Below are 20,417 nucleotides of genomic sequence, written 5' to 3'. Positions count from 1 at the left end.
CAGATAAAGAAAAGCGAAAGGAGTTCATCCCCAACAAACCAGTATTATATGAAATGCTGGAAGGTATCCTTTAAGAAGAGGAAGAAAAAGAAAAAGGTAAAGATACAAATTATGAACAACAAATACATATCTATCAATAAGTGAATCTAAAAATCAAGTGAATAATCTGATGAACAGAATAAACTGGTGAATATAACAGAATCAGGGGCATAGAAGGGGAGTGGACTGACAGTTCTCAGGGGAAAGGGTTGTGGGGGTGTGGGAAGAGACTGGACAAAAATTGTACACCTATGGATGAGGACAGTTGGGGGTTGGGGGGGGGGGAGGGCAGACAGGGGGCCGGGGGGAGCGGGGGGAAAATTGTACACCTATGGATGAGGACAGTTGGGGGTTGGGGGGGGGTGAGGGCAGACAGAGGGTCGGGTGGGAACCGGGTAGAGGAGAGCTATGAGGGGGAAAAAGAGGAACAGCTGTAATAATCTGAACAACAAAGATTTAAAAAAAAAATAAAAAGAGTGAAACCAGATGTCAAAAATAAAAGAATTATCAGCCTTAAATGATATATTAGACCAAATGGACATAATTGAAATTTACAGAGCCTTTCATCCCAGAACATCAGATTAAGCATTCTTCTCCACTGCACACAGAACATTCTCAAAGACAGATCATATGTTGGGTCACAAAACTAGCCTCAACAAATTTAAGGAGATTGAAATCATAGCAAGCATATCCTCTTACCATAATGCTTTGAAATCAGACATAAATTGCATAAATAAAAAACAAGCCCCACAAATATTAAACATAGTACTAAAAAGTGACTGGGTTAAAGAAGAAATAAAAAGTGAAGCTTATCAAAACTTCTGGGATGGCCCTAACTGGTTTGGCTCAGTAGTTAGAGCATAGGCCCGCAGACCAAAGGGTCTGGGTACAATTCCTGGTCAAGGGCATGTACCTGGGTTGCAGGCCCGATCCCAGCCGGGTTGGGGCATGTGCATGAAGTGACCAATTGATGTGACCCTCACATAAATAAATGTCTCTCCCCCAACTTCCACTCTCTCTAAAAATCAATGGGAAAAATATCCTTTGGTGAGGATTAACAACAACAAAAATTTCTGGGTACAAGCCTATCTCCAGAAACAAGAAAAATCTTAAGTAAACAACCTAACATTACATCTTAAAGAACTAGAGCAATAACAAAAGCAGCCCAAAGTTAGCAAAAGAAAGGAAATAAAAATCAAGGCAGAATTGAGTGAAATACAGAACAAAAAGACTACCAAAAACACTACAACAAAGAGCTGGTTCCTTGAAAAGATTAATAAGATTGAAAAATCCCTGGCTAGGCTAATGAAAAGAGAGAAAAGACTCATATAAACAAAATCAGAAATGAAAGAGAAGTTACCACAGACATCACAGAAATACTAAGGATCACACTAGAATAGTATGAAAGACTATAAGACACCAAATTCAATAACCTACAAGAAATGGATAAATTCCTAGAAATGTATAACCTTCCTTGACTGAACCACAAATCACTGGAAAATCTAAATACACCAATCAACAGTGAGGAAATTGAAACAACCATGCCCAATGGATTTGTGGCTTAGAACCAGCAGAGACCAGCTAGATCCAACATGGCAATTAATTTCATATTAAAGAAAACGCCAAGCTTCATGACATCCTCACAGTAATACATTAGTACACTAAATAAGCCACACTATGCCACCATAATCAGAAACCAAAAGCCTGTATAAGGACACAAAATGGTTCATGGGGCTCTTCTGATATATCTCCATAACCTTCCTCGAAAAATCCTGAATATTCCTCACCTTTACTGAATGCCCTGCCCTTGATTAAATAAGCTTTAATAAAAGAAGTAAATCACAATAAGGAAAAGCTGCTCTGTCTGTGTAGTAGCCCATTTTTGTGGCTCACTGCTTCATTAATAAACTTACCTTCACTTTAAACTCTGAAAAAAAAAAAAACACAAAAAAACCACACACAATAAAAACCCCAAACCTCAAAATAAAACCCCATGACCAGATGGCTTCATTAGTGAAATACACCAAACATTCAAGGAAGATTTGATAATCTATACTTCTCAAACTTTTCCAAAAATACTGAAGGAGGCAATACTTCCTAACACATTTTATGAAGCCAACATAACCCTAATACCAAAATCTGGCAAGCATTACACACAAAAAAGGAAACTACAGATAAATATCTATGATTAACACAGATGCAAAAATCCTAAACAAAATACTAGCAGATCAAATACAACAAACATTAAAAAAAAAAATACATAACCATCAAGTGGAATTCATACCAGGGACAGAAGGATGGTTTAACATAAGCAAATTGATCTGCATAATACACCACATTAACAAAACAAAGGATAAAAACTATGATCTTATCAGTTGATGCAGAAAAAGCATTTCATAAGATACAACATCCACTTAAGATTAAAACACTCAATAAAATGGGTATAGAAGAAAAATACCTCAATACAATAAAGGCATTAAATAATAAACACTCAGCTAATATTATACTGAATGGTGAAAAACTGAAAGCTTTTCCTTTAATATTAGGAACAAGACAAGGATATGCTCTCTTACCACTCTTATTCAACACTAGAGGCTCAGTGCACAAAATTAGTGCACGGGGGGCGGGGGGAGGAGGAGGTGTTCTCACCCTGGCCTGCGCCTTCTCGCAGTCAGAGACCCCCTCACAACTTACTGCCTGCCTGCAGCAGAGGTGGGAGAGGCTCCTGCCACTGCTGCTGCACTCGCCAGCTGTGAGCCCAGCTTCTGGCTGGAGGGGCACTCCCCCTGTAGGAGCGCACTGACCACCAGGGGGAAGCTCCTGCATTGAGCGTCTTCCCCCTGGTAGTCAGTGAGTGTCATTCCACTGTTTGGTCAATTTGCATATTAGAGTTTTATTATATAGGACTATAGACCCATTGCAGGAAGATTCCTGCAAGAATAGGGCTTCCTCGGGCCTATTCCTGCAAGAATAGGGCTTCCTGAGAGTGGAGCGAAGCAGAGAAGGGAGCAAAGCCCACCGAGGCGGGTTTTGCTCCCTTCTCCACTGCCTCACTCTCTCCCTTCGCTGCTTTGCCCTCGGCTCCCTCCCTTCCCTGCCACCTTGGTTCCCTCCCATATCCTCTGCTTAGCCTCCCTCCTGTGTTTGCCGCCTCGCTCCCTCCCTTCTCCGCCACTTCGCTCCCTCCCGTGTCCACTGCTTCAGCTCCGCTCCCATCTCTGCTACCTCCAATCCGTTCCCTTCTTCACTGCTTGGCTCCCTTCTCCACCGTCTTCAGTCTTTCACTGGGTGCCTGTGTATGCAAATTAACCACCATCTTTGTTGGGTTAATTTGCATACTCTTCTGATTGGCTGGCGGGCGTCGTGAAGGTACGGTCAATTAGCATATTTGTCTTTTATTAGTGTGGATAGTTCTAGAAGTCCTAGCTAGAGCAATCAGGCAAGAGATAGAAATAAAAGGCAGCCAAATTAGAAAGGAATAAGTAGAAGTGTTACTTTTATTAAATGTAGTTTATTCATTTTTTACAGAGAGGAAGGGAGAGGGATAGAGAGTTAGAAGCACTGATGATGAGAAAGAAACATGGATCAGCTGCCTTCTGCCAACCCCCTACTGGGGATGTGCCTGCAACGTGTATTAGGTGGATCTGCTACACCTCTCAATCTCTAGTGCAGGACAGTGTCAAACGCTGTTTCTGGCTAATTAGATCAGGTAAAGATTCAAAGCCTCCACAGACTGCCTCTGCGTATAGAGCAGCGGTTCTCAACCTGTGGGTTGTGACCACTATGGTGGTCCAACGACCCTTTCACAGGGGTTGCCTAACACCATCCTGCATATCAGATATTTACATTATGATTCATAACAGTAGCAACATTACAGTTATGAAGTAGCAACAAAAATAATTTTATGGTTGGGTCACAACATGAGGAACTGTATTTAAAGGGCCGGAAGGTTGAGAACCACTGGGCTAGAGCTAGAAGTGTTACTTTTTGCAGATGACATGATCCTGAATATAGAAAGCTCTAAAGACTCCACTAAAAAAATTATTACAAATAATAAACAAATACAGTAAAATTGCAGGATGCAAAATCAATGTACAAAAATCCACTTCTTTTCCTATATACTAACAATGAAACTTAAGAAATAAAAATGAAAAAAACAAAACCCAAACCAATTTCTTGTGCAATTGCTACCAAAGGAATAAAATACCTGGGAATAAACTTAGCAAAGGACGTAAAGGACCTATATACTGAAAACTACAAAGAACTATTATCCAAGATTGAAGAAGACACAATTAAATGGAAAGACATTCTGTGTTCATGGATTGGAAGAATCAACATAGTTAAAATGGCCATACTACCTGAAGCAATATACAGATTTAATGCAATCTCCATCAAAATCTCAATGTCATATTTTAAAAATAGATTTATATGGAACCACAAAAGACCGCAAATAGTCAAAGCAATCCTGAGAAAAAAGAATGAAGCCAGAAGTATCAAGCTACCAGACTTCAAATTGTACTATAGAGTTACAATAATCAAAACGGCATGGTACTGACAGAAAACAGACACAAAGACGAATGGAAAAGAACTAAGCCCAGATATAAAAAAATAATTTTTGAGGAAGGAGCCAAAAACATATAATGGAGAAAAGAAAGCCTCTTCAATAAATGGTGCTGGGAAAATTGGAAAGCCACATGCAATTAATGAAACTAGACTACAGTTTGTCCCTATGAGCAAAAATTATTTCAAAATAGATCAAAGACCTAAATATCAGATCTGAAACAATAAATTGCATAGAAAATAATACAAGCACTAAATTTATGGACCTTGGTTATAGAGAACATTTTATGAATTTGACTCCAAATACAAGGGAAGTAAAGGCAAAAATAAGTGAATGGGACTGTATCAAACTAAAAAGCTTCTATAATAGCCAAAGAAACCAATAAAACAAAAAGGCAATCAACCAAATAGGAGATATTGTCAAACAGCTCCAATAAGGGGTTAATATCCAAATATATAAAGAATCATACAACTCAACACCAAACAATCTAATTAAAAAATGGGCAGAGGACCAGAACAGACACTTCTCCCAAGAAGACATACAGAAAATTCCAGTATGTCAGTGGAGTAAGTGGAAGCTCACAGGCATGCTCCCTAGGACCAAACTGGAATTACAACTAAAATACAGAAAACCATCCAGAATAATCAACTGAAGACTAGCTGGAGAGAACTCTGATAACCAAGGATGGAAAGTGAAGACCACACAGAGACTGAATCAGGAGTCTTCCCTCTGTCTCTTAATAAATTCGCTATCATAATTAAAAAATTAAAAAGATGATATACAAATGACCAACAGATTTATTAAAATGTTCAATTTCACTAGCTATTAGAGAAATACAAATCAAAACTACAATGAGAAACCACCTCACACCTGTTAGAATGGCTATTATCAATAAGACAGGTAAGAACAAGTGTTGGAGATTGTGGAGAAAAAGGAACTCTCATTCACTGCTCATGGGAATGTAAACTGGCACAGCCACTATGGGAAGCAGTATCGTGGTTCCTCAAAATATTAAGAACAGAGTTACATATAACTAGCTATCCCTCTTCTGGATACCAACCCGAAAAACTCAAAAACATTTATTCACAAAGATATATGCACCTTTATGTTCACTGCAGCATTATTCTCAGTGGTAAAGAGATGGAAATAACTGACATGTCCTTCAATAGAGGATAAACAAGATTTTTATATGTATATATGTAATGGAATACTACTCAGTCATAAGAAAAAATGCAATACTGTCATTTGCAACAACATGAATGGACCTTAAGAATATTATGCTAAGCAAAATAAGTCAGTCAGATAATGTCAAGAACCGTATGATTTCACTCATATGTGGGATATGAAACTCACAGAGATAAACAACAGTATGGTGGTTACCAGAGGAAAAGGGATAGGGGCATAGTGAAGAGTAAAGGGGGCCAAATACGGTGACAGATGATGATTTGATTTTGGGTGGTAGGCACACAATACAATATACACATCATGTATCATAGAAATGTACACTTGAAACCTATATATTAACCAATGTTGTCCTAATAAATTTAAAAAAGAAAAAATTAGGAGACTTGGAAATGAGATCCAGAAGTTTCAACATGTGAATAACAGGAATTCCTGAAAGCATTAAGAGACCGGAGAGAAGGTATTATTGAAGAAAGAACGACTAAGAATTTCCCCAAATCAAAAACATAAGTATGAAGAATTTAAGGGCCAAAAGGGTATGTTTTCAAAACTCACCCTCAAAACTCAAAATATTTCTCTTTAGAGCACATGAATAGTTATCACATATGAAACCTGATTTAAATGACTAAAGCGTATATTCTAGAATATGAAAGGTAAATTTGGAGAAAACAGTGGACTGCAATAAACAAATTACACATGTCCTGGGCCAGGGATCTAACGGGTGACCCTAGCAGTGGAGGGACCAATGCTCTAACCACTGAACCACACTAACCAGGGCCATACTTATAGTTTTAAGTATGCATATACAAATTTTAAGGATGGCTACTAAAAATAAAATATATAACTTTTAAAATTATTGGGGGGAGGGGGAGAGGGTGAAAACTTAATTAAGGCAACAAAATAACCAAAGACATGGTAAATATAAAGCACAACTTACTAAGGCAGTTGTAATCATAAAAATAAAATGTGACAGTGGTAATATTAGACAGCATAGGATATAATGTGAAACTCATTAAATGAGACAAAAATAGTACATATTGATTTTAAAAACACTAATTTGGAAAAATGGATTAATAGCAAACAAACTGTAAATAAATCTAGTTCACTAAAAACATATCAGATATAAACAAGAAAACCCCTTTTCCTAATAAAGGTGCCATAAAACAAGCCTGAAAATAAATGTTACTAATTTAAGAAATATCACCGACTTCAAAAAAGATGGTGAGATGCATGGGGGAACAAAAACAAACAAAAAGATAACAACATAAAACTAGTCAAGGAGCATTTCATTTACGAATCATGGGAAAGATGTATACTTTGTGTTTAAGGACATAAGCTTAGGAGTCCAACAAACCTGAGTCTGAGTGGTAACTCCTTGTGTTACAAAACTGAGGTAAATGTATTATTAAACTCTAAGTCTTAGTTTCTGCATCAATTAAATTTAATAATTTCTTAGCCCCATAAGGCTATCAAGATGATAAAATGAAATAATGTCTGGCACAGAGGGTTTAATAATTGACAGGTATTATTGTTACTATTAACCCTTTGAGTGCCAACCAATATCCTAGGAATTGTGCTAAAATTGCCAAGACATTTTTGCTGATTTTACAGCAGTTTAGGAAAAAAATTATGAATCGCAAGTAAATGAAGTCACATATTCAAAAACTTAAGGAAACCTTTACTACATTGACATATTTAGCAATATCATCTTCACTAATAAAAGCATACTTAGAACTGGACGCCATTTCGAAGCTTTGATAGCGCTCCCGGTACTTTTGGTGAATAGCGCTCCCCAGCACTCAAGGCGTTAAATTGTAGTTGGGTACAGGTGTGAGAAATCATGTAATACTCTTGATATTAACTAATATGTTTTACAAAGTGCTTTCAATTTTCAAATCAAAGGGGAAATATTTTTATTTACTTTTCACAATATCTGGGTTCTCAGTTCCCAATAACTAGTTGTAATTTTTTATTAAAATTAGGACTGCTAATTTTAGACTGAGAATAAAGGCTGAGAGAATAGAGGCTTTTAACCCTACTCCACCTTAAGTGTTCCAAATTTCAAATCTAAAGAAGAGGAAAAGATTAAGAATGGCATCAGTATTAGAGCTAGAAACATTTTCTGAGAGAAAATAATTTTAAATCTCCTATGGAATATAATCTTGCACTGAAACCAGAAAATCAGTTCAATTAGCCATTTTGGTGGCCAGGATACCAAGAGCAACTTCTTTATTTTCTTTTTACTGAATAAATGTCATTAATATGCCTAACATGGATTTAAAGGTTTATGGGCAAGAAATTTTTTAAGTAATTTAAAGATCTTATGCATTTTTGAAAAATGCTTTTAGTTCTCGGTACTCAAAAGGAAATATATGTACATGATACTGAAGCAGAGCCCCCCATTCACCTCCAAAATAAAATACGAAACATTCATCCCGAGTTCCCTTAAACACTATATTTATTGCAAAATTGTGGATTAAGAATTTAAGAGATTAAACCAGATACTGCTTGCATTTTGGTTTGTTCACACACTGGTATATAAATCAACTCCTTACTTGCTTCTTGTAAATTCTGTTCAATAGGTTTTCTGTGTTACTTTTAAGTTCAAAGCTGACATGATAGTTCCTTACCTTTCCATTAGCTTCTCTTTATCCCAATTGAAGTGGCTAAGGAGTATTCTTGTGATAGTTGCTGGATTCTAAAGGGGGAAAAAAAGTCATTTTCAGGTAATAGCACTTCATTAACATTTAGTGAATTTTTAGGTTGAATTTATAACACTCCACCCAAATTTACTTTCCTACGATATTTTTTATCCCCTTAAAAAATGATCAAGACTATTCAAAAATAGTAAGCCACACCAATGAGGCAGGTTTCTATAGGATTCTAAAGCAGAAGTCAAAATAAGCCAAAAAGGAATTAAATGAAAAATTACTGTATTAAATCAAGCACTAATGAAAATTAACTTTTGCAATTAAGAGTTAACATCTGCCATATCAGCACACTATTAATCAATAAAACTTCTAACACCTTATGTATTGAGTAGTTCAAATGATTATAAACCATTTTAAATCAGAAGGTCCTTCAAAGACATTTAATGAAAAAAAAAAAGATAAAAAATCTGTACTGTGTAATAATTTATAGAGTATAAAATAGGTTGGTATTTCATTTCCAGAAGAAAAGGCTAATGCCATGAAACAAAAACTTTACTGTCCTATCACAATGCTGTTACAAATTTTTCCATTTCCCATGAAACTAGTGAGCTTACTACCTGGGTACAGAATTTTGACTAGTCCATAGGTAGCCCGAGGCTCAATCCACTGAGCCAAACGAACCAGGGCTTCCCATTGATTTTTAGAGAGAGTGGAAGAGAGGAAGGGAGAGAGGGAGAAAGAAGGTGAGAGAGAGAAACATCGATATGAGAGACACATCATTAATTGGTTACCCCCTGCACACACCCCCTATCGGGTCCCGGGATCTAACATTCAACCCAGGTACATGCTCTTGACCAAGAATCCAACCCACAACCCCCCCTTCCATGTGCAGGACAGCGTTCTAACCACTGAGAGACACCAACTTTTTCTTAGAAATGTGACAACCTGACTTCTCGATCCTGGCCAACATGGCATAGGGCAATAAGCTCACTTTAGTGTCCTTTTTTTCCACTGATTATAATGAAAAACTCTGGACAAAATACATCTAACAAAGTACTCTGAAAATGAAATAACAGCAAGCAGACTGGAGAGGGAAGTAAGTGAAGAACAACTAATAAGGTAGTGGTAAGTATCCTGTTTTGTTTTGCTTTCCCATTTACTTCTTGGCTTTGACCCAAGGGTGGGCCAAACAGGGAAACTGTAACAGGCATGATCAGTAAAAATTCAGAGAAATGTGTGTGTGTGTGTGTATTTGTGTGTGTGTGTGTGTCCAGAAGACAAGGGCAAAAGCCTCCTGGTGAATGTGGGGAAAATACCTTTTTCCTTTCTCCTGTCCCGTCCCCCCTCATAGCCCCCCATACTGAAACCAGACCAGCCATCAAACTACCCAGCTGCAGAGTGAGCACTGAAAACCAAAAGAGAAAACATTGCTCTGAATAAAGGAATCAGGAAGAGGGTCCCTGTTGTGAAGAGTGTAGAGCAGGGGTCCTCAAACTTTTTAAACAGGGGGCCAGTTCACTGTCCCTCAGACCGTTGGAGGGCCGGACTATAGTTTTAAAAAAATACTATGAACAAATTCCTATGCACACTGCACATATCTTATTTTGAAGTAAAAAAACAAAACGGGAACAAATACAATATTTGTATTTGCAAGTGGCCCGCGGGCCGTAGTTTGGGGACCCCTGGTGTAGAGGCATCCATTCTTTTTTTTTTCTCTTCCTACTTCACCCCAAGATATGACAGGCAGGAAACTAAAACGGAGAGAATTCCATGTTTCTGGCTCTAGGAGTAAAGAAAAGGGCCCCTGGAGCCAGAGAGTTCAGGGAAAATCACAGAGAGAGATGGAGAAGTAGATCTCTAATTCTGTATGTGAACCAAGTTCTGGGCCTAACTATAGCTGTACATGTGTCAAAACCAGCCAAAGAAGTACAAGAGAGGCTTTCAGAACAGAACTATTACATGAATCACTGCCTAAGTCCTAAACAAACTAAATAGGAATGGAAGGGGCAAATTCAACATAGCAAAGGCTTTGAAATGGAATAGATAATGGAACCACTGCCTATTTAAAGCGAGAAAGAACTTGAATTTATAATCTCACTGGGTTGGCTTGTTTACTAAAAGAAATTTAAAAATCCTCACCATTCTCAAAAGGATTTTAACAGGACAGAGAATCTTACAACATAATATTCAAAATGTCCAAGACAGAATCCCAAATTATCAGACATAGCAAGAACAACTAAAAATCTGATTAAGGGAGATGACAATATATGCTAACCCCTAGATGACCCACCTGTTAGAATTATCAAAGCTCCTAAAAGCAGCTATTAATATTAGGTAAGGGTGAAAACCTTAAAATTAATTTTAAAAATTCTAGCCCTAGTCGGTTTGGCTCAATGGATAGAGCCCTTCCACGCCCGAAGCTCGCATTTCGATCACTGGCCAGGCCTAGGGACTGCACCCGTGCACAAATTCTGTGAACTGGGCCGAGAGAGAGAGAGAGAGAGAGAGAGAGAGAGAGAGAGAGAGAGGGAGAGATGTATTTATTGATTTCAGAGAAGCAGAAAAGAGGAAGGAAGAGGGAGAGAGAGATAGAAACATCAGTGATGAGAGAGAATCATCCATTGGTTGCCTCCTGCACAGCCCCTACTGGAGATTGAGCCCACAACCTGGGCATGCGCCCTGACGAAAATGGAACCATGACATCATCCTGGTTCCTAGGTCCATGCTCAGCCACTGAGCTGGACTCGGCTGAAATATATATATTTAAAATGTATCTTGAAATCTAACAAGAAGAAAACAACTCAATTTAAAAAATAAGCAAATGATTTAAAAAGATACTTCACAAAAGAAAATCTATGCAGAGGCATAAATAATATATGAAAACATGCTAATGTCATTAGTTATTCAAGACACAAAATTGAAACAATAATGGTACCATTACATGCCTATTAGAATGTGTGTTAGGGGTGGGGGTGGGGAACAATCTGACAATCCCAAGTGCTACAGAATATGTGGTGTGACTGGAACTCTCTCATATACTACTGGTGATAATGCAAGAGGGCAGCCAATAAGAAAAAGTTTAGCAGTTTCTTACAGTTAAACATATACTTAATACTATTCCAATATCTCACTGTTACTGACCCAAGTGAAATGAAAACATTTTCATCCAATCACCTAAAAGAGATTAACAGCCGAAACCGGTTTGGCTCAGTGGATAGAGCGTCGGCCTGTGGACTGAAAGGTCCCAGGTTTGATTCTGGTCAAGGGCATGTTACCTGGGCTGCGGGCACATCCCCAGTAGGAGATGTGCAGGAGGCAGCTGATCGATGTCTCTCTCTCATCGATGTTTCTAACTCTATCTCTCTCCCTTCCTCTCTGTAAAAAATCAATAAAATATATAAAAATACTGTTCATAAAGTAGGGGCTTTATTTGTACTTGACAAAAATGAGAAACAAAACTGTGGTATATATCCCCACAATGGAATACTACCCAGGAACAAAAAGAACTATCCTATACAATGAAAGCCTAATATGCAAAATCGTCCCCTTGACTGGGAGTTTGACCAGGGGGCGGGGCCAGCCAGCCAACCACAGGAAGGGAGGCCCCCGCCAGCTGCAGGCAACCGCCTGGGGAAGGGAGGCCGCAGCAGGCTGCTGCTAGGGACCCTAGCACAAATTTCATGCACTGGGTCTCTAGTCTATATATACAGCAAGAATAATCTCAAATGCAAATTTCCAGTGAAAGCAGCCAGATATAAAAGGCTACATATTGTATGATTCCATTTGTGTGACAGGGTGAAAAAGGCAAACTATAGGACTGGTGTACATATGTCTGGTTTCCAGGGATTAAGGGTGGGGGGTGGTTTAAGCAAACCAAGTAGAAAGAGGGAATTATATAGGAGGTGATGATGGAACTGTTCTGATTGTGATGGTGGTGGTTATACAACTCTAGGCATTTGTCAAAATTCATGGAAGTTTAGATCCAAAAATATAAATTTTATATTGAATATAAATTAAAATATAAATTTAAAATACTAAATTATAAAAGTAATCCAACCTGCACTGCAATACCTATAATGGAGTTCTGTTAAAAGTACAATGAACATAGATGTGAGGTTATTTAGTGCCAGACACTTTACATATATTTAATTTAATCCTCACATCAATACTTAATGCAAGGTAGGCACTAGTTACATTTTACAGATGAGGTTAGAGAGGTTAAGAGATTTGACCCAAGATAAAATAGGTCAATAGAAATTGAATATTAGAGGAAGTTCATCAAAATATGTGCTGCCCCACCACACTCAAAGATTCTGATTTAATTAAACTAGTTTGGGGGACAAGTGAAAGGAGACAAATCTACCTATGTGTGCTACAAAAATTCATAATTAGTTTAGTGAAAAGCCAATTCAAGCTCTTGGTTGAAAAATAAACCTCTTCATCTTGTTTTTATTGATATTCCTCATTTTTTAAAGCTATAAACAATCCAAACAAAAAGTTAATGGGCAAAATAACTATAATTAGAAAACTAATACTGGCAACTATACCTTTAATTTTTAGGACAATAAAGCTATAATCTCAAATCTTCTCTATTTATAAGCTCTAAAATAATGGTTCCCCATTCTAGCTACATATTAGAATCTCTTGTTGTTTAGGGTGGGACATAGGTATCTGTATTTTTTAACCTAAGTTTTTGCCTAAAGTTCCCCAAATAATAGGCATATGCAGCGGGAAATAGGAACTACTATTCTTTGTTTCCCCATTAAGGGGGCTCTGAAAAGTAAAGTATATATGTGAAATTCCATATGAATATAGAAGTATAATATTTTAGTAATTTGAAGAATATTACATTCTAGGGATACAGAAACGGTGTTAGCATATAAAGTTGATTCTGCATTTTTTTAAAAAAAGGGTCTGATTATGCCCAATGTCCCAGCTGAGGTTTTAATATTAATGGACTATCATTCTCTAAACCTTTGATCAAGTATTTCTTAACTTTGGTAGCATATTAGAATCATCTGATGAGCTTTTAAAAAACTGATATGCAGAACACACTCCAAGCCATATCAGAATATGGGGGAGGGAGGATTTCTTTTCTTTTAATCTTTACTGTTGGAAGTATTACATAGGTCCTCCTTGTTCCCCCATTAACCTCTTCCAGCCCGCTCCAGTCCTCCCAAACCCTCCAGTCCGTCATCACCCCATTGTCTATGTCCACAGGTTATACACATATGCATACAAGTTCACTGGTTGATCTCTTCCCACCTACCCTCCTCTGTCTTCCCTCTGAGGTTCAACAATCTGTTCATGCTTCTATAACTCTGGGTCTATTTTTGACCATCAGTTTATTTGGTTCATTAGATTTCACATATGAGTGAGATCATGTGATACTTATCTTTCTCTGACTGGCTTGTTTTGCTCAGGTACATCCATGCTATTGCAAATGGTAAGAGTTCTTTCTTTTTTTTATTGCTGTAGAGTATTCCATTGTGTAAATGTACCATGGCTTTTTTACCACTCATCTGCTGATGGCACTTAGGCTATTTCCAAGTCTTAGCTATTGTAAATTGCACTATAGACATAGGGGTGCATATACTCTTTCTGATGAGTGTTTCAGGTTTCTTAGGATATATTCCTAGAAGTGGGATGACTGGGTCAAATGGGAGTCCCATTTTAAATTTCTTGAGGAAATTCCATACTTTCCACAGTGGCTATACAAGACTGCTTTCCCAACAGCAGTGTACTAGGGTTCTTTTTTCTCCACAACCTCGCCAACACTTGTCATTGGCTGATTTGTTGATGATAGCCATTCTGACAAGTGTGAGGTGATATCTCCTCATTTTGATTTGCATCTCTCAGATGATGTGATTTTGAGCATTTTTTCATATGTGTCTTGGCTTTCTGTATGTCCACTTTGGAGAAGTATCTATTTAGGTCCTTTGACCACTTTTTAATTGGATTGTTTGTCTTCCTTTGTTAAGTTGTATGTGTTCCCTATATATTTTGGAGATTAATCCCTTATCAGATGTATCGTTGGCAAATATGTTCTCCCATGTGGTGGGATCTCTTGTTATTTTGATGATCATTTCTTTTGCCATGCAGAAGCTTTTTATTCTCAGGTTGTCCCATTTTTTAAAAAAATATTTTATTGATTTTTTACAGAGCGGAAGGGAGAGGGATAGAGAGAAACGTCGATGAAAGAGAAACATCGATCAGTTGCCTCCTGCACACTCCCTACTGGGAATGTGCCTGCAACCAAGGTACATGCCCTTGACCGGAATCGAAACTGGGACCCTTGAGTCTGCAGGCCGACGCTCTATCCGCTGAGCCAAACTGGTCAGGGCTCATGTAGTCCCATTTGTTTATTTTCTCCTTAATTTCCATTGTCTTAGGAGATGTATCAGTAAACATATTGCTACAAGAGATGTCTGAGATTTTGGTGGCTATGGTTCCTTCCAGGACTTTTATTTCACATCTTACATTTAAGTCTTTTATCCATTTTGAGTTATTCTTGTGTATGGTGTAAGTTGGTGGTCGGTCTAGTTTCATTTTTTTGCACGTACCTGTCCAATTTTCCCAACACCATTTATTGAAGAGACTATCTCTGCTCCAATGTATGTTCTTGCCTTCTTTGTCAAATATTAATTGAACATGGTGGCTTGAGTCGATTTCTGGGTTCTCTGTTCTGTTCCATTGATCTATATGCCTGTTCTTGTGCCAGTACCAGGCTGTTTTGAGTACAGTGGCTTTGTAGTATAACTTGATTTTTGGTATTGTGATTCCTCCAACTTTGTTCTTCTTTCTCAAGCTTCCTGCAGCTATTTGGGGTCTTTTTTGGTTCCATATAAATTTTTGGAGTGTTTGTTTAGGTCTGTGAAATATGCTATTGGTATTTTAATAGGGATTGCACTGAATCTATAGACTGCTTTGGGTAGTATAGGCACTTTAATTGAGATGTTGATTCTACCAATCCATGAACATGCTATATTCTTCCACTTGTTTATATCTTTGGGGAGGGGGATTTTTTTTAACCCCAATTAACATACATAGAAAGGCCTCCAAAGCCTAGCATTTTATTCATCTCAGAATTCGATCTGAAATAGAATTAAATAAGTTATAGACTCTATCTAAAATCTCAGTTTGAATGGACTCATGTTTTTACATTATGTTTCTATCTAGCTTAATCTCTAAGCTCTGTAAGAGTTGCTGACGGCCCAAAATTTGTAGACTATTGTTTTGGAATGCCTTTTTAAACAGTAATAAAAACTCAAAGCCATAAAGTATAAAACTTCTGCCTAGAAACAATAAAAGGTAAATAAACACAATGTCTATAAAAGACAACCCAACAAAAATGAACAGTTTATGAATTCACAGAATACAGCTGGCTGGAAAACAAAATATTCATTCTCAATATAAGTGCTTTTAATCTCTCCCAATAGCTAAGATCTTAAAAACTGATAATATTCAGGGACAAAGGTGTGGGGGAGTGGTCCACAACATGTTAAATGGCTGACACATTTGGTAAAAACTTTTCTGAGAGATTTGGCAGAACTGACCAAAACTTAAAATGCACATGACCTCAAACCCAGAGATTCCACTTCTAGGAAGCTACTCAACAGAAATATGTGCAAATGTAGGAGGGTACAAATAAGAAATTTAACATGCAAATTATTTGGAAACCCAATAAAGCAAGAATAACCTACATATCCCCAAGAGACTGCCTATAAATTATGTTGTACTTATACTTAGTATATACAAGCACACCACTTTATTAAGCTTTGCAGACACTGCCTTTTTTTTTTTTTTTTTTTTTTACAAATTGAAGGCTTGTGGCAAGCCTGAGTTAAGCAAACCTATTGGTGCAATTTTTCCAGCAGCATTTATTTGTTCACTTTGCATTTCTACATCACATTTTGGTAATTCTCGCAATATTCCAAACTTTTCATTATTACAGTTTGTTGTGCTGAACTGTGATCAGTGATCTTTGATGTTATTATTTTGAGATGCCATGAACTGTGCCCACAGATGTTGAACTTAATAAATGTGTGTGTGCTCTGCTCAATCAACAGGCCGTTTTTCCCTCTGCTCCCTACCCCCCTTATGCTAGATTTTCTCCCTTTCCCTATTACCTGAGACATGACAATATTAACATTAGGCCAATTAATAACCCAATTAATAACCCAGCAATGACCTCTAAGTATTCAAGTGAAAGAGTCACAAGTCTCCCACTTTAAATCAAAAGCTAGAAATAATAGTGAGGAAGGCATGCTGAAAGCCGAGACAGGCCCCAAACTAGGCCTCTTGTGCCAACTAATCAAGCTGCAAATGCAAAGAAAAAGGTCATCAAGGAAATTAAAAGTGCTACTCTAATAAACACATGAATGATAAAAAAGCAAAACAGCCTTATGGCTATATGGAGAAAGTTTTAGTGGTCTAGACAGAAGCTTCGACATTTCCCTAAGCCAAAGCTTTATCCAGAGAAAAGCCCTAACTCTCTTTAATTCTATAAAGGCTGAGAGGTGAGAACATTGCAGAAGAAAAGTTGGAAGTGTCAGGCATTTGTTCATGGAGGAATGAAACACACCTCCATAATATAAAAGTGCAAGATGAAACAGCAAGTGCTGATGTACAAGCTGCAGCCAGTTATCCAGATCTAGCTCAGAAAATTAAAGGCGGTGGCTACACTAAACGAGATTTTCTTACTTGTTTCTTAATCCTCATACGAGGATATTTTCCATTGATTTTTAGAGTGAGTGGAAGGGAGAGGGAGAGACAAAGAGAGAAACACTGATGTGAGAGACACACTGATTGGTTGCCTCCCGCACACGCCCCGACCAGGGCCAGAGATCGAGCATGCAACTGAAGTACATGCCTTTGACCAGATCGTACCTGGGGCCCTTCAGTGTATGAGCCGACGTTCTACCCACTGAGCCAAACCAGCTAGAGCTAAACAACAGATTTTCAATGTACACAGAACAGCCTTATACTGGAAGGCTCCATCTAGGGTTTCCTGGCTAGAAAGAAGTCAATGCCTGGCTTCAAGGCTTCAAAGGATAGGTTAATTCTCTTAACCTATATAGAAATATTCAGGAACTAATGTAGCTTGTGGCTTGAAGTTGAAGTCATATGGGAGGCAAAAGACTGATGTTTCTCTCTACCCCCTCCCTTCTCCTCTCTGAAGAAAAACAACAACAAAAAAAACTAAAAAAGAAAAACAATTGGAGAAAAGAGCTATAACAATTATCATACATTAAGACATTAAAAAAAAGGTACAAAGGATTTAAAAAGTCAATTCAGAAAAATGGTAAAACAACCATTAGTATTTTCTTTATCAAACTTAAGATTCTTAATAGTGTCAGCAAGGATATAGAGAAAATGATAGTTCACACACTGCTGGTGTAAAGATAAACCCAATAACCTTTTTTGAAAACGTCCAGTCTTATTTATAAAAACTATAAATAAGCCCGGCTGGCATGGCTCAGTGGTTGAACGTTGACCTATGAACCAGGAGGTTGCGGTTCAATTCCCAGTCAGGGCACATGCAGGCTCCCTCCCCAGTGTGGGGCATGTGGGAGGCAGCTGATCAATGATTCTCTCTTATCATTGATGTTTCTATCTCTCTCTCCCTCTCCCTTCCTCTCTGAAATCAATAAAAATATATAAAAACAAAACAAAACCACCAAAAAACCCCCACAAAAAACAAAAAAACCACCAAACTATATATGTCTATACCCAAAGCCTAACAAGCCCATTTCTAAGATTAGGTTAGGTCTAGAAAGGAAAGGGAAGGGAAGAAGTCACATGATACAGAATGAAATAAAGGTTCAGCAATAGGGAAAATGATAAACTTATATGGTCATATGAAAAAATACTGTACAATTGTTAAATTAACAATATACTGTTGAAAAAAAAACAGCAACTTGTGAGGGTAAGGTGGAATTGGAGCAGGAAATGAGAAAGGGCACAAATATAACTCATTTTTCTTTGAAAATAAATCATTTCAGTTGTAGATTATTTATTGACACGAGAAAGCACACTTAAAAAAAAATCAAATCTGAACAACTTAGGATCCAGTTAAACAGTTCCCATATTAATCAAATTTTGTAAAGATACCACCAACATGCAGTTTAAGAAAGAGAAACTAAAACGTAGATGCCACTTTTAAAATGTCAATAGTAGCTGAGTCATGATTAAAACAAAGGTAAGTCTCTAAAATTCAGAACTATTTTGCTTTCTATTGAGGTATGACAATTTTGAATAAATTATAGATTCATGACAATTATTTATTTTAATATTGTCATACTACAAAAGGTAAAAAAGACATAATCTATTTAAACCATGAAATATCTAAAATACATTTAGAAGAAGGTGTTAAATATGAAATAAGGAATGCAAAAAGAATTTTCCAAGGCAAAAAAATGGGGCCATCTTAAAGCACACCAAAACATCTTGTTTTAACACTACTGAATCAAAATACCTCTCTCTACTATGGTACACCATGAAATTTCACTTCAAATTATTTCCACATTCAAGTAGAGTAGATGGCCTCAATATAGTATACCGTTTATTCAAGTGATTACTGCCCTTGCCGGTGTGACTCGGTTGGGCATCAGGATTGCAGGCTGGTTGCAGGCTTGATCACCAATAGGGTACATGTTAGGAGGCAGCTGATAGATGTTTTGCTCTCATGTTTCTTTCTCCCTCTCCCTTCCTCTCTCTATAAACAAGTATCTTTTTTTAAAAAAAAAAAAAAAGCCTGTTTAAAGTGTTAACTACTAACATCAGCCTTCTGGGACAGAATTTAGGCTGTGGATACTTAAGATCTTGGGTTTTACAGTAATTTTGAAAACCCAGCAATCTTCTATGAAAACCAAATACAAACTTTTATCTGTCTTTTCATTTAGGAAGTCTTGAGAAGCACTGTATTAACTTATGTGGAAAAACATAGCCCCTTCATTTTAGAAGTCTAATAGCAAAGAAAATGATGTGAATATCTGTATCATTCAGCTATCCCTGTAATTCCTCACTTTACAACCAATACTAAATAATATAATCAACCTAGCACTTCACACCTTATACATAAGCCTTTCATTTTGTTTTCTTCAAATGTTTGCAACAATTTATTTTGTTTCTTAAGTGCCAAGGTAAGCTTCTAGTTTAAAAGAAAAATAAAACTGTGTCCTTATAAATACTTATATTAAATTTGTTATGTCCGAACAGGCTTTCCATAAAGATTTACAGACTAAACAGTGTGAAATGAGGTACTTGCTGCCAATATATGTGCGCATATATATCTTTAATGGTCCTTTAGTGACTTTTCTTTGGAATGATTCTGTCCTACCTTTGCTGCTGCAGCCCGCCTGTCCTTTGCATCACTGAATTCATACTTCTGGAAGTACCCAATATGCACTGTAACAGACAGATGGACAGATCAATGGGCCACAGCGGCAAAGGCCAGACAGACAGACTTGATAAAAATTAAAATCAAGGTATATAAGGGGGAGGGGAAAACCAGAAGAAAACGTATCTATCTATATCAATAATAAAATACCTGCTTTATGTCTGCAACCCTCCCATACACATACCCAAATAAACTATTCTTGATTTTCATACTATTTCCCTTCTTTCAAGTAGAAATAGTACCAATGCAATAAGCAAAATAATAAGTATTTTTAATACCATCAACAGTTACTGGCACTTCTGTAACCATGCCATGAAATTTCTCCAAATAGATGTTGCTCTTTTCATATACAAGAAACTATCATATCCAAAGACTTTCTCTGCCAAAATTAAAATGGCAATTATTACATGCATAAATTTTCTACTATGCTGCCAAGGTGTGATTAGAGTACACTTGAAATCACTAAATAAAAGTCATATTTCAGCATTTTACCATTCTACATTTTTCTATGTAAAAACAGTTGCTAGCATCACATTTACATAAGATACTTTTAATTATATTCTTAAAAGAATATATAATAGTG

At 37.1% G+C, this 20,417-nt stretch overlaps 1 protein-coding gene across 1 annotated transcript in view; it reads right to left on the bottom strand.

Annotated features, from left to right (window-relative positions):
* The window catches only part of ARIH1 (ariadne RBR E3 ubiquitin protein ligase 1), a gene marked incomplete at its 5' end in the record, with an annotated part of 104,473 nt that extends 84,609 nt beyond the window's left edge, over positions 1-19,864 (bottom strand). The window contains 2 exons of the mRNA XM_015566702.1: positions 8,413-8,480; positions 19,775-19,864. Coding sequence (XP_015422188.1) covers positions 8,413-8,480; positions 19,775-19,864 — 158 coding nt within the window. The remainder of the gene's footprint in view (positions 1-8,412; positions 8,481-19,774) is intronic.
* Positions 19,865-20,417: the final 553 nt, after the last annotated feature.

This window comes from Myotis davidii, unplaced genomic scaffold (genome assembly GCF_000327345.1).
Source record: "Myotis davidii unplaced genomic scaffold, ASM32734v1 scaffold52, whole genome shotgun sequence".
In the NCBI taxonomy this organism is placed as follows: domain Eukaryota; kingdom Metazoa; phylum Chordata; class Mammalia; order Chiroptera; family Vespertilionidae; genus Myotis; species Myotis davidii.
This window is presented reverse-complemented; position numbering and strand designations above follow the sequence as displayed.